The sequence below is a fragment of the Chamaea fasciata genome, unplaced genomic scaffold (assembly GCF_029207755.1).
Source record: "Chamaea fasciata isolate MVZ Bird 193981 ecotype frontalis unplaced genomic scaffold, bChaFas1.0.hap1 SCAF_14, whole genome shotgun sequence".
Taxonomy (NCBI): domain Eukaryota; kingdom Metazoa; phylum Chordata; class Aves; order Passeriformes; family Sylviidae; genus Chamaea; species Chamaea fasciata.
The window spans coordinates 1907040-1921487 of NW_027094099.1; the positions used below are offsets into that span (position 1 = coordinate 1907040).

The 14448-nt window shown below is 58.8% G+C and overlaps 1 protein-coding gene across 3 annotated transcripts; it reads right to left on the minus strand.

Moving 5' to 3' along the window:
• Window positions 1–4053: 4053 nt before the first annotated feature.
• CPLX3 (complexin 3) lies at window positions 4054–7877 on the minus strand. Of its 3 annotated transcripts, none has more exons than XM_066196288.1 (4): window positions 7721–7877; window positions 6778–6982; window positions 6343–6430; window positions 4054–5103 (listed from the first exon to the last, which is right to left on the minus strand). In XM_066196288.1, exons 2-4 carry the CDS (start codon window positions 6936–6938, stop codon window positions 4879–4881), a joined length of 474 nt encoding a protein of 157 aa, XP_066052385.1. In that variant the 5' UTR covers window positions 6939–6982; window positions 7721–7877; the 3' UTR covers window positions 4054–4878. The 3 variants fall into 3 exon arrangements, with proteins under 3 accessions (XP_066052385.1, XP_066052383.1, XP_066052384.1); XM_066196286.1 differs by having other exon boundaries at window positions 6778–6988; XM_066196287.1 differs by lacking the exon at window positions 7721–7877 and having other exon boundaries at window positions 6778–7128.
• Between the last annotated feature and the right edge of the window lie 6571 nt (window positions 7878–14448).

Here is a 14448-nt window from a genome sequence, read left to right on the forward strand (position 1 = left end):
GCCACGGGAAGGGTATTTTTATCCTGGCACTGGGCTCTGGCAGGACATCCCCCCTGCTTTTTCGGCTGGGTGGTTCTTCCACCTCCCAAATTCTGGGGGAGCCCACATGGCCCAGGTTCACAAACCCGGCCGGGAGCTGAGGGTGGACAGGGATGCTCCGCTGTGCCTTCCTCGCCCAGCATCTACCTCTGCATCCACCGCTGCTCGTCCAGCCTCCAGCACCCACCGCACTGTCCCAGGCCAGCCATCCCTCCCTGCCTCTTACTGCTGGAGCACTGGGAATGAGGCTTTTCCTTCCTAAACCTGGAGCGTGACAGGCACTGGCTGCGTCATCGGCGTCGTGACCGTGAGCAGGGCTCAGCGGGGACCGACTGAGTCGGGCACGAGCAGCAATCAGTCACCTTCAGGGAGACACTCTCAGCATCCTGCCCGCCCTGCTCCACTCCTCAGGGCCCTGACACCCCCAACACCCCAGTCATGTTCCCAGGAGTCACTGGTATCGGGTGCTGAGGTTGCCTGTCCTGCAGAACAAGGTACTTGTCTCAAAATCTACTGTATCTCAAGGGAATGTAATTTATTGTCTTTAATAAACTTTAATTTTGATTTCTCCACCTCCTCCGCTCTCGGGTTTGTGATTTAAGCCTAAGAGGGGTCCCCAGGCCAGCCCGGGACGCAGAGCCAGCCTGGGGTCCTGGAGCCATTGAGGAGGGCTGGGGACTCTGATCCCTGTTCCCCCAGGAGCAGAGCTGGGGTGTGCCCTCCTCTGCTCCAGCAGTGCTCTCCCTTCCTATGCTCCCCGGGGACACGAGGCAGCCAAAGCAAGGTTTGACCTTGTTTTCACTTCCCATCTTTTTATTTTTTTGCGTGTGTGGAAAACACGGAGCAGAACAACACGAGCCGTTACGTAAATTCCTGTTTTCTCCAATAGATTTTTGTGGCGGGTGAGGAAGGGCCGGGCTGGGCCACGGGGGAAGGCAGAAGGGCTGAAGCAAACAACGGGAGGATTTTTGGGGTGTCCCATGGACGTTCTGATCCATGACAGCCTCCCCCCAGCTCCTGCCCCTGTGCCGGCTGCTCCGTGCTCAAACCGCCGCGGAGCTTCCCGAGCGGATGTGAATAAGGCGCTTTAATATCTTTTTATTCTTATCATTATTATTCAGAGCAGAGATTATATCCCGAGGCTTTAAAGTGCTTTCCAAGCCCGTGTCCTCCCCCGGCCCGTGGCGGGCGCGGGGCCGCCGGGGACGGCTGCACCGGCTGGCTGCGGCAGCCGGCGCGGATAATCGCATCTGCCTTCACGCTCGGCCGCCAGCGCGCCACATCCCCAGCCCAGGGAGGCAGGACGAGGCTCTGGATGCTCCCCTGGGGCTGATGGAGCCCAGATTTGTGTCGGGGTGGATGTGAGTGGCTCCTGCACCGGGGTTTTTGGTGGAGTGCTGGCCAAATGTCACCGAGGGAAGGTGGCACGAAGCGCGCGCTTGGCCTCTGGCCTCTGTCGCTTGGCTTCACAAGGAGGAGCTGCTCCGCTCCAGTCCCATCCATGCCATCACCCAGCCCTTCCAAAGGGCTCTTCCAACCCTCATGGGATGGCTCTTGGGGCCGAATTGTCTCCCAGAGAGGTGTGGGAGTGGCAGCTGAGTTGTCACCCTGGTGGTGCCAGCGCGTGGGTTGACGTGAGGTCAGACCCGTGATGGGCTGGGGAGAGCTGGGTCAGTGTGTGGAGCCAACCTTGGGCTTTCCCAGGGATCTTTAATCGGATTAATCCCGATTGTTGGACCAGCAGTGGGTGGATGGATGGGCCATCCCTTCCCCTGGCGGCTGGCAGGGAGGTTTAATTGCCTGCAAAACGAAGAAGGGAAATTCCCCAGCCTTCCATGGCAGCTCATTTGTTTCAGCGCTTTAACAATTGCTCATTTAATGCTTTATCCATTGGGGAAACCACTCGTTCATCCCATACTCACCACTGGGAAGGGGGAAGATCCTGCAGCTGGCTGAGGAATGGAGGTGGTGCAGGAGGGCAGGAATTTTGTCAATTAAATTTGTGTTATTTGATCAATAAAATTTATTTTATTTTATTTTATTTTATTTTATTTTATTTTATTTTATTTTATTTTATTTTATTTTATTTTATTTTATTTTATTTTATTTTATTTTATTTTATTTTATTTTATTTTCAGAATTCCTTACTGCAACCATCTTCCAGCAGCCAGCAAGGGCTTGCTTGGAGAAACCCTTCCCAATCCCAACCCATAGGTGAGGAAATCATATAAAGCCTGTAAAAGAGAGGGGAATAAACCATTTTCTGCTTTAATCCACACTTATTCTTTGCTTTAAGATTTTTAGTCGGTGTGTTGATGCCCGGAGCAGTCGTATGGCGTGGAGGCTGCAGGGATGCTCAGGATACGGCAGCAGGAACCGCTGGAAACTGGGATGCATCCCGTGGTGGGCAGGGAAAAGGCTGGAGGGGGCTGTCTGCCCCTGCTGCCCCCAATCCAGCCTCTCCTCCCTCCATCCCATCCTCTCCTCCCTCCATCCCAGCCTCTCATCCTTCCATCCCATCCTCTCCTCCCCCCATCCCAGCCTCTCCTCCCTCCATCCCATCCCCTCCTCCCCGCTACAGGCGGCCCCCCAGCGCTGGGAGCAGGGCTGCAGCCTCGGAGGAGCATCCTCGGAGTTGCCGATGCTTCTCTTTGCCGGGAACGCTTTGCTGAGGCTTAACACGTCGCGGGAGCCGTGCGGGGGGAGCGGGGGCTGCCCGCCTTTTCACATGCCTGGGGGTCATGGAGCCTCCTAAAATAAACCCGCTGAGCTTCACGCGGCCTTTGCGTGGCGGCACGTGGGCCGGGAGAGCGCCGAGCACAGCCCAGGGGTCGGGCACGGGGGGCAGGGCGAGGGGGGGCCGAGGAAAAGGTGCGGGAGAGGATCCCGGCCGGCTGTAGGGGGGATGAACCGCGGGGCCGCATCCCCGGCGCATCCCGCGGCTCCCGCTCCGGCTGGGATCCCGCTCTCCCGTGCGATGAGTGTTGATCTCGCCTTGCCATGGGCCTGGGATTTAAACACCAAGGGCTCGGCTCGGGCCGTGCCTGCTCCCTGCTATCCCTTTCCTGGTGGGGGATTAGATCAGCTCGGGCTGATCCTCATCAGGTATGATCTCCTTCCAGAGCTAAAGCTGCTCCTGCCAATTTCCCCTCTCGTTTCTGCCCGGCTGTGTGGGGCTGGATTGAGGATCTGACGGGAGCAGATGCCCCCGGAGCTGCTGGAGTCTCCTGGCCCCAGGGGCTGGAGGGTTGTGAAGATGTGTCTGTGCCTGAGCTGCCTCTGTCTGTCTGTCTGTCCTCTGAGGGATGGACGCCATGAGTTTCCCAGAACTACCTGGGCCTGGCACAGGATTATCAGGGGGCTGGGGGCAGAAAGGGATCCCTTGGCGCAGCAGCCCCAGCCATGGCTTGATCCAGCACCAATATTAACACTAATACTAATAAACAATAACAATAACAACAAGAAGATCCGTTTCCCAGCACCCTCTCCTGCTTTTTCCTGGATGACCCATCCTCCCCTGCAAAACCAAACTGCAGTTAATCAGCTCCCACGGGATTTGGAGCGATGAATTCCCAGCCCGTGCCAAGTTTTTCCAGGAAGCCTCACCACGGGAGACCCCTGCCTGCCGGGATGCTTCCAGGGCTGGGAGTCACACCTGCACTAGCACGGGCTCATCCCTGCGGAGAGTGTCCTTGCTTGGAGCAGCGCGCTGGACATCCTGCAGTGCCTGTGAGACCGAGAACTCTGAAGGTTTTGTATTAAAATTGCCAAAAATCTGCAGGAAAATGGGAATTTTGTTTGTTTTTAAACCCAACTGCTGCCGACGAGCTGCTCGTAGCAGCTTTGGTCCCAAACGTGAGTGCAGCCAGAAGTGGCACTTTCTTTGGGATTCTGGTGCCGCGGGGTTCTCCTTGGAGCTCCTGTTCCTGCCTCGGGAAGGGGCACCCCAAACCCAGGAAAACAGGAAAATTTGGCCAGGAAAACAGAGCCCAGGGAGAAAAATAAATGCATAGACATCTCCTGGTATTTATTCCACCGGTTATAACAGTACCATGGCACGGGGACAGCACAGGAGGTGAGGGACACTCAACCGAGCACGGCACAACTACAGCACGACGGGCGGGAGGACGGGGAGATATTTTCCCTCGTCACTTTGTTCTTCTCCTGGAAGGAACAAAGACAGGATCCCATCCCAGGAGAGGGACACCACTGCTGCGGGCTCAGCTCAGCACCGGGGAGGGTTTTTGTTCCTCTCTGGTGTCAGTTCGGGCTTCAGCACCCCCCTTCCCACAGGGACGAGCGGGATCGTGTAGCAGGTCCTTCCCGGCTGGCTCCTTCAGAGGGGCCCTCAAGGGCACGGGGGGTTGGTGTTCCTTGCAGGGATGGGATATCGTTTCTCGGGTGATGGGTACGGGACGCAGGGAGGGGGGTGTTCCACACCCTGCCTCGTCCTTGCGAGGCAAATCGGAGCCTCCCGGGCGTTTCTAGGAGGCCGAGTGGAAAGGTGGAGGCAGAGCCACAGCGCGTGGCCACCACTGCAAGGTCAATAACACCCCAAGGTCACTCCCCTGCAACCTCCTGGGCTCTGGCGGCGGACACGCCCTGCCCCGGGCACGGGAGGGGTACGGGGGGACATGCTGCCTCTCGGCTCTAACCTCAGCCCGGAGAACGAAACGAAAACCACACATCAGGGACATCTGGGTCAAGGGCTCGAGGGGGTCACACGGCTCAGGAGGACCCGAGTGACACACGGCAAGGGTGACAACGTTGCTGGGGGTCCCGCTGCAGGCGGCAGCCCCCGCCAGACCCTGCGCTGCGTCCCCTCCCTGCTCAGCCCCATCACATCAGGGAGCATTTCTCCGCCGATTGCTTCAGGTCCTCTAGCGTGGCCGAAGCTTTGTCCTTCAAGGAATCAAGGTCCAGGTTCTGGATGTTGCTGAGCTGGCCGATAACCGAGTTCTTCTCCTCCTCCTCCTCGTTGTCCTGCTCGATCATCTTGGCCAGCTCCTTGGGCAGCTCCACGTCACCTCCCACCAGCTGGATCTGGTTGTCATCCGTCTCGTTCTGGAAGGGGCCGGGAGAGAGTCAGGAGCGGGGCTGGCACAGCGGGAAGGGGGATCTGGGATCATCACGGGGGGGGCTTCGGGCTCTCTCCCCACTCTAAGCACCGTGCGGGGAGGTCCCTGGGGGTGAGGGTGGGATGTGGATCCAGGCTGAGGAGAGCCTGGGCACGCACAGCGAGAGCCGAGATGGAGCCCACGCACAGCACCAGTGCAAACTGGTTTCCAGCTCGCGTTGCGGGGGGTGAGGCACATAATTAAGCTACGCTTATGCTTAACGACTGCTCCCACCGGCGGTCGGGATCAGCTCAGTGCCGGGAGCCACGGGGAGGCTCGGGATGAGGCAGCCCGGCTGCCAAGCGGGATCAGTAATGAGCAGAAGAAACTTGTCAAAAGATGAGAAGGGACATCTCGAGCACAAGAAGGCAGTGAAAGGATGGTGGGGCCAGATCCAAACAAATCCCAGTTTCCCCTGGGGAATAATAATAATAAAAAAAAATCTCCATCTCTTTCTTTCTCTGCCTTTTCTGGCTTTTGGCAGGGGGTGAAAGAAATTCTCCAGCTGTTTATTTCCTGGATATAAAGGGGGGTGGGAAGCAGGGGGAGGGGGGCGAATGCAGGCTGGCTGAACAACTCCAAACAATCAGAGCAATCTCACTTGGCTTAGCTGACCCCTCGGAACTAATATTAGCCCGGCTCCAATTTGGAGTATTCACCACGGAGCGACTCTTCCTGAATAAAGGGTGGGTTTGGAGGGAGAAGAGCTTTGTGACAATTCCAAGAAAGGCTGAATTATCCCTTGATTAAATTGTTTTTCGTGAATGGTTCATCGTGCGGAAATTCCAAAACTGGAGTTTAGGTGGGAGATGTTCGCCAAATGATCCGGGGAGAGGAGCTGGCTAATCCAGCCAGGAAGGTGCAACCCTGGCTCCCTTCCAGTCTCCAAGGAGTCTGGGGTGAAGGTGGTTTTCCCTCATCCAGCTGGATTTAGGGGGCAAAAGCGAGGAAGAGGGGGATCAAGCAAGGCTGTGAGTCCCATTATCTCGGGCTGGTGGTGCTCGGGGGGGGAAGGAAAGAGGCCAAAGTTTGGGGAGAAGGAGAGTTTTGAGGGGGATTTGTTTGCAATTGGGCTTTGAGGCTCAAACCCCAGCCAGCCAAAGGGGTCTTTGTCCCTTCCCCTCACTCCAGGGCTCCATCCGGAGCCTGGCTCCCCCTGTGCCCCCCTTTCCCAGCACAGCCATACCTTGGGGAGCCTGTACTTGTCTCGGAAGTGGGACCTGACCGTGGCTCTCTCCGCCTTGCGCTGGGCAAACTGGGCATCTCTCTCCATCCTGCGAAGCACACCGGGCACTTACCAACAGCCCGTGCCCCCCATCCCTGCGTCTGCGCTTCCCCCCAACCTCAGCACTCCCCATTTTTCTCTGAAAAGTCCCGGTTTTCCACAATTTCCTCCCCCCAGGGCAGCCTGAAAGGAGAAAACAATCCCATCTCCCGGGCGAGGAAGCGGATTAAGGGATTAGGGGGTTCATTAAACCCCCTCACGGTCCTGCTGTCCCCAGCGTTGGCTCCCCCCATCTCCCACGCACGGGATGTGGGACCGCAGCGGGAGCCCCCCCCCCTTCCCGCAGGGACCCCGGGGCTCCCGGCCGTGCCGCTGCCCGGTGCCGCCGGCACTCACTTCTCCTCCACCAGCTGCCGCTGATATTCCTCATACTCCTCGCGGGTCATGCCCTGCGCCTCGGCCGGAGACTTCTCGCCCTCGCTCTTCTCCTCGCCGCCCAGGCCGCCCGTGAGGTTCTTCAGCTGCCCCCCCACCATGCTCTTCACCATGAACGCCATGGCCGCGACTTCGGGGGGCCGGGGGGCCGGGGGGCAGCGCGGCTCTGCAGCTGGGACAGCCGGGGTCACCGGGGGAAGGTGGGGATGTGCGAGGTGAGGAGGGCCCGAGGAACGGGGCTAAGGGTGAGCTGGAGTGCCAGGGAGGCCAGGAATGGTCGGTGCTGGGGTGCCGGGAGTAGGGAATCACCGGGATGCTGGGGATGGGAGATGCTGGAGAGCCGGAGTCCCTGCTTGTGGAGCAGCCGGGGTCAGCGGAGATGAGCTGCTGGGCAGCTGGAGCACCAAGTGCCCGGGGAGCCGGGACACCGGGCGGTGGGAGAGCCGGGATGAGCGGAGCTGGGCTCCCGGGGAGCCGGGACACCGTTAGGAGGAGGTGGGAACAGGGGAGATGAGTTGCCGGGGAGGAGTCGCGGTCAGCGGAGTGGAGTTGGCGGGGAGCTGGGATATACGAGGTTATGGAGGATGCGGGATCAGCAGAGCCAAGCTCCCATCGTACCGAACCCCTGAGGAGCCGGGATCAGCAGGGCTGAATTTCCCGGGAGGCGGAACACCGAGAGATGAGAAGCCGGGGTCAGCAGAGCTGAGTCCCCGCGGAGCTGTGGTGCGGGGTTACGGAGGAGAGGGGCTCCGCGGGGAGGAATTCCCGGGACGACGGAGAGCTGAGTTCCCGGGGTGCCAGAGTACCGGGCAGGGACGGGGGAGACGGGTTCCCGGGGAGCTGGGGCACGGGGTTACGAAGGAGCTGGGCTCAGAGGAGATGAATTCCCGGGGTGACAGAATACCGAATTCCCGAGGAGCCGGGACCAGCGGTCAGCGCAGCGGAGTTCCCTGGCCGGTGGAGTACGGAGTTCCCGGGATGCCGGAGTACTGAGAGATGGAAGAGCGGAGTTCCCGGAAGATGAGTTCCTGGGACAGCCAAGTCCGGAGCTCCAGGGATGCCGGAATACCGAGCCGCCGGGATGTCGGGGTACGGGATGCCGGAGCTGCTGCCGGGCTGTGCGGGGTCAGCGGGGCCGCGCCGCCCGGCCGCCCATGGCGGAGCGCTCCCGGCCGGGAGCGGAGCGGAGCGGGCGCTGCAGCACCGGGGCTCGCACAGCTCCGGTGTGTGTGTCCCCGCACGGCGGCGGCGTCACCGCCTCCCCCCGGCCCCGCCGCCCTCCCCCGGGCGGAGCCGCCGCCGTCCCGACCCGCCCCGGACCACCGCCAGCGACGCCACCCCCGCGGGAAGAAGAAGGAGCCCCCAGAGCTCCCCGAGGACACGGCGGTGGATGGAGCCATGGTGGGGGCTGCGGGGAGCCCCCCGGACACCCTTCCCTCCGTGATTCCCGGCTGCTTCATCCCACCGAGGAGCAAACCCGCCCCAGTGGCCCTTTGTCCCACACTGTTCCCCGTCCTTCGGGTCTGGCAGGAGGAAAAGCCGGGCTTGACACTCGGAACAAGCCATATGTGTCAGCACCAGCCACAGCTGTTGTTTGCTCATCCGTCCGAGGGCTGGTGCCCAAAAAGTTCTCTCCGCTTTATCCTATTAATGATATCCCAGGAAGTATTCCCATCTCTGGAAGTGTCCAAGGCCTGGCTGGACAGGGCTTGGTGCGACCTGGGATAGTGGAAGGAGTCCCTGCCTATGACAGGGGGTTGGAGCTTGGAACAGCTTTAAGGTCCCTTCTGTCTCCAGCCGTTCTGGGATTCCGTGATTCCACGATTTCATGATATTAATTGATACTAAAGCTGTTCTCAGCCCCTAGAACACAGGCACGAAAGCGTTGGTTGATCACCTAAATCAGGAGGACGGAGCAGGCATTGATTCTGTTGCATCATTCCCTCGCTCTCCCCAACCCCACTCCCACTCCTGCTCTTCTCTTTGACTGCAGCCGCATTCCAGGCCTTGGGGAGTGAGCAATTAATGGCATCAGCAACGCACCTCCCTTCCAGATGGCCAGCCTGGCTTTAGCAGACATTTCTCCCTTCTTTCTTCCCTGCTCATGAAAAATGAGCGCGGATCCAAACCCCAATCCCGGCTTGAGGGAAATCATTTCATTTCCCGAAATATAAAGACAATCTCTGCAGATTAAAATGATGGAACAGCTGGGAAGCGACAGAACAAAGTGACAGAGGGAGGGGGAATCGGCCCAGCTCTTCCCATCCCCCCCGTCCAAGGTAAAATTTTGTCTTAAGAGGAAAACAGATTAAAAAATAACTCTATTTTTTTTCTAGGATAATGATCTGGTCAGCAGCTTGGCAGTGACCGCTGCTCTTAGGAATTGGAACATGCTCTCAGAGGTGACAACAGGGGATTTGTCCTGGTGAAGGCTCTCCTGGCTGAGCAGAGCTCCCTGATTGATGCCAGCAGTTGCCTTGAGTCCATCCGAACGTGCAAACTGATGCTGGGAGGGGGGAGGTCCCTCCCAGGCGCCTCCATTTGGAACAACTCCAGCGTCACCCACAGCATCCCTCAGCACACAGGTGCCCCTGCGCCTGCTGCTCACCCCGTGCTGGCAGCTCAGGAGCCTCAACAGCTTTTTGAAGTGATGATTTTTGCTTTTCACACCCATCTGCGGGCCCCCCTAAGCGCTCTCCCATGGAAAACCCATGGAAAATTAATTTTAGCCCACAATGGGCTGCCGCAGCCTGCTGAGAAACAGGCTGGGAGCCCCGGGCGCTCCGCAGATGTCCCGTTGCCAACAGCGTGGTCACGTTCCGGCTGTCAGCCTGGCTGAAAAGAGGGGTCAGGGAGAAGGTGCAGCACCCCTGGTGTTGTGTCCTTGGGTGCTGGCCCGAGCCTCGTGTGGGCTCAGAGCAGATTTCGGATGTGGCAGGTCCTGAGAGCTTCGCTCACTCCGGATTTCGCTGCGAGCATCCATTAACAAAGAGAGACTGGAAGTCAGGACCGATTTTTTCCAGCTTGGGTTAGATGGGTCAGCTCCCACGGAGCCTCCCTGTCTGAGGAACTAAAGCAAACAGCTCCTGACGAGCAGAAACGCTCGGCCAAGGCAACTAGGTGAAAACAAGCCCGCTGTTCCCGGCTGCGCCTCTGATCCCGTCCCTCGTGGCAGGGATGCTCGCTCACCAGCCTGGGCTCTGCAGCCTCTTGCAGTTTTACAGGGATGGAGCAAAAGGAGGAAGGAAAGGACCTCCGGAGAGGTTTGGCAGCTCTCCCATCCCCTCGGCTTTTATCGGAGAGGCCGGTGTCCCACCTGAAGGCAGAGCTGGGGGGCCAATCAGAGGGTGCAGCGAGCTGGGAAATGATTCTTGGGAGGTGGTTGATTTCCCCATTTGCTTTTCCTTGGGCAGCTGAACCGCTCCTCATCCCTGAAATATATTCAAGTGAGGATGAGTCATCCTTCCTGCCAGGACTCTAACCTGCCGTAATGAGATGTAAATCCTTGCATGACCTATTATATTAGCTTATGCTATATCACACATCTCCACGGATTAGACGGCAGGGAGATGAGACGTCCCCCCGTCGCAGCCTCAGACAAGACGGTGGAAGTTAAGAGGATCCTCTCTCAGCGTTGACACCTGATTTAAATTAGAAGCAAGCAGCTCCCTCTGCCATGCTGAGAGGGATCATTCCAGCTCTTCTTTCCAGGTAACTGCCTCCAAAGGCACAGTTACCACAGCCCGGGGTTCAGGGGATGCTCCAGGGATCCCCGAACGGCCCTGGAGTGGCTGCTCCCGGAGCGATCCCGCGGATTGCAGAGGGGAAGGGAAGGCTCGGTGACCTCGAGCTGCAGGGCCGTGGCAATAAGGCCATCAGAAGGCCTGATCCCTGTCAGCCTGAAATCCAGGGAACGTGAACGTTTAAACCTCCGGAGAGCCCGGATAGGTGAGGCAATCCTGGAAAGCCGCGTGTGTGCGCTCCGGAGCCGCGACGGGCGGGAAAGGAGAGGCGTTCCCAAGGCAAGCAGGCAGCCCGCTGCTGCTGCCGGGGGAAGTCACGCCGGCACTTGGCAGCTGATTGTCACTTCTGGTGATGGGGACAGGCACCGTCACCTCAGGAACCGCCGCGCTCGGCTCTGACCCCGGCGGCAGCGGCAGAGTCACCTTCCCTCTTCCCACCTGCCGATGGGGATGTGCAGTGGGATGGGGACAGGGCATCCTCGGGCATGGGGATAAGGCACGGTGACATCGATCCACACAGACGCGCTGCTGTGATGGACCTTCAGCTCCCAGGAGTTTGAGGGGAAATGTCCTGAAGGTCTTGAGGAAAACATCCCTTCAGTGGGATCCCTACGGGGAGATCCTTTACCGGGATCAAAGTGCTGCCATGTCACTAACAGAGGGAATAAAGAAACTTTAGGATAAGGGTGTGGTAAATTATCAAATGAAATGATTTCTGGCATTTACCTGAGCAGAACTCCATAAAGCTGGAATTTGCCTTGGCTGAGGAAGACGGGCTGCAGAGCAGCTTGTTATGGAAATGAAACCTAAGATGCCTTTCCCTGACCTGTGGAGGCATTCCCATGGAAAGCCTCCCCACTCCTATAGAACCAAGAAGCCTTTGAGTTCCCAAAATCTGACATCATCTCCACGGGATGAAAAAATCCCAGTGCACCCTTCCTCGCCTTGAGGCGCCCTGGCAGAGCCCCTGGGAGTCCCTGAGTGCTCCTGGGAGGGGAAGCCAGGAGTGGGGATGCTGCTGGGTGTCCCCCCAATTCTCTCGGAATTCCCTGCTCTCATCTTCGTCACTGAGCACGGGGCTGCCCAGACTCACCATTGCTGGGGTTTGGGAGGTTTGAGGTGGGAATGGTCCTGTCATCCAGAACATCCATCTGAGGGATGGGGATTTGGGTGGGAATGGTCACACATGACACAGAGCCTCTCTCCCAAGGGGTGGGGGTTTTGGGGTGGAAATGGTCCTGTCATCCAGAACATCCATCTGAGGGATGGGGATTTGGGGTGGGAATGGTCACGCAGGATACAGAGCCCCTATCCCAAGGGACTGAGTTTTGGGGTGGGAATGGTCCTGTCATCCAGAACAACCATCCCGAGGGATGGGGATTTGGGTGGGAATGGTCACACATGACACAGAGCCTCCGTCCCAAGTCATGGGGGTTTTAGGGAGGAAATGGTCCTGTCATCCAGAACGTCCATCCCGAAGGATGAGGTTTTGGGGTGGGAATGGTTCTGTCACCCGGGACACACAGCCCCTGTCCCAGGGCACAGAGGTTTTGGGGTGGGAATGGTCCCGTCACACGGGACACACAGCCCCTGTCCCAGGGCACAGGGAGGTTTTGGGGTGGGAATGGTCCCGTCACACGGGACACACAGCCCCTGTCCCAGGGCACAGAGAGGTTTTGGGGTGCCCGTGGTTGCTTTGGCAGAAGAGGAAGGGAAGCAGCTCACAGCAGAGAGCCGGGCGGCTGCAATTCCCGCCGGGAGGAGGGGTACTGTGTGAGGTGAGGAAGAGGAGGGAGGTGCCGGGGGCGGCGGGGGGGCTCCCACGGCGGTGTCTGCACCCGAGCCGTGACACAAATGCGGCCGGACAGACATACAGAGCATGTAAACAGGCACATGGGGAGAGCATGTGCTGCTCCGTGCCGCTGGTGGAGAGCGAGCCCCGAGCAAAGGCACACGCCGGCCCCGACACACACACGGCCACACACACGCAGCATTCCCACGGGGGATCTTTCCCAGCCTGGCCTTCATTTCCTGGAGTGCTCAGAAGGGAAAAAAAAAAAATAAGCACAAAAAGAGAGAGAGAGAGAGAGGAGAGGAGAGGTGAACGCCACGGAACGGTGATGGGAATGGCTTTGTACATCGCGCTAAAAATAGTCCTTGTGATAAAGTCGATCGTGGAGGGGGAGGAGGCGCCGGCAGCGCACAGATGCCGGCGAGGGATGCCAGGGGTTGGGAAGCCCGCGCTCCGAGGATGGAGCAGAAGGGCCGTAATTAGAGCTGGTAATTAGCCCCAAGCAGCACTGAGAGAACTGAGCCGCTTGTGGGGGGCTCGTTGCACTCCCTCCTCTTGGGATGGAGGCTTTGCCACCCGGGGAAATGAGAAATGAGCAGCTGCTGCAGCTGGAATTGGGGTCCTTTGAAGGGAGACGGGGATTTTCGGGTGTTCAGGGCGAGGAAGGCTCTCGGCAGCTCTGTGGGTAACGAGGAGAAGGCAGAAAGGCTGTGGGGACACAAAGCTTGTAGAATGAACCCTGATGGGGAAGAGAGAGGATCTGCAGGGAGCAGGGGGAGCCAGGGCTGGTGCTGGAAGGGATAATTTGGCTCAGGAGTCCGTGTGGGGTGCAGGTGATGAGTAGGGATGGAAAAGCAAAGGATACGTGACTTTGGAGATGGGCAGGTTCCACACACCAAACCCCAGCTCTCCCCAGCCCTGTCCTGATCCAGCTGGGATCCCAAGCTCTCCACCTGCTGAGCGGGGTGGAGAGGAGAGGCAGTGCAGCTGCCGGAACCAAGAGCTGGGTTTTCCAGAGCTGTTTTAAGCGCCGTGTCCCTGTTCCCTCCTGGCACGGCGGGGAGAGGTCCCTGTGTGCCACAGGAATAACGCCCTGCCCGCCGCCGCCGCCGCTGAGGATGATTCACGCCGGGAATTTGAGGCAGGATGGGAGCTGACACAACTGGGCCCAGAGCCCGTCTCGTAGCCCAAGGGAGGAGGAGGAGGAGGAGGAAGGGGACATGATGTGAGCCAGCACTCGGGAGCCCTGGGGTGTCACTAGGCCTGTCCCCTCTGCCCACGCTGCTGCTGATGGAGAGAGCCCCCAAATCCCTCGGGACAAATCACTTAGAGGGATCCAGGATGAGCAGCTCCAGGCCCAAAGGTCCTGCCCACAGCGGCAGGAGCAACCCTCTCTGTGTGGGGAAACTGAGGCTCGGCGGTGGCAGGAGGGGCTGGGCAGGGTTAAATTTCCTGATTTGCGGTGAAGAATGCAACTTCTGTCAGCAATTCTCTCAGCATCCTTCAACTACACCCCAGAGGATGCTGAGGCACCGAACAGCACTCCTGAGAGCAGGCACAGGCTCAAAAATGGGAAGTGTGGTGCCATTTGGAGGAAGATCAAAAAAACCCTAAATAATCTAAGATCTAATGAATTTGGGGGTGAGTTTTGCACCCTTTTTTGACAGCTGGGAGGTGTCCATCCCCAGCAGTAACCCAGGGCAAGGAGACAGGAGGGGACACAGTGGGGGACAGGAGCAGACCTCTCCCTGCTGTCTCCCATCACGTGAGGGTTCTGGGTACTTCTCGCCATTCCCAAAGCCGTTCCTTGCAGGCTTTGCCTGTAAATGACTTTAATCTTCATAAGCCCAAAAAGTAAAGCTGCTTATCCGGCTGGGCCCTGCTGGAGCACTGGGAGGAACGAGGGGGGGATGTGGACAAGAGGAGAGGGGGTCAGTCCAGGGGAGAGGAAACCCTGGGGAGCTCCATCACATCCCTGATCCCTGCCCCGTTCCCCCCCGGCCATCGGGACACCCCGAGGCCTCAGGGAAGGGGCTCAGCAGCACATCTCCCCTCTGCACACCCCATCCCGCACATCCCCGAGCTGTGCCCGCGTCC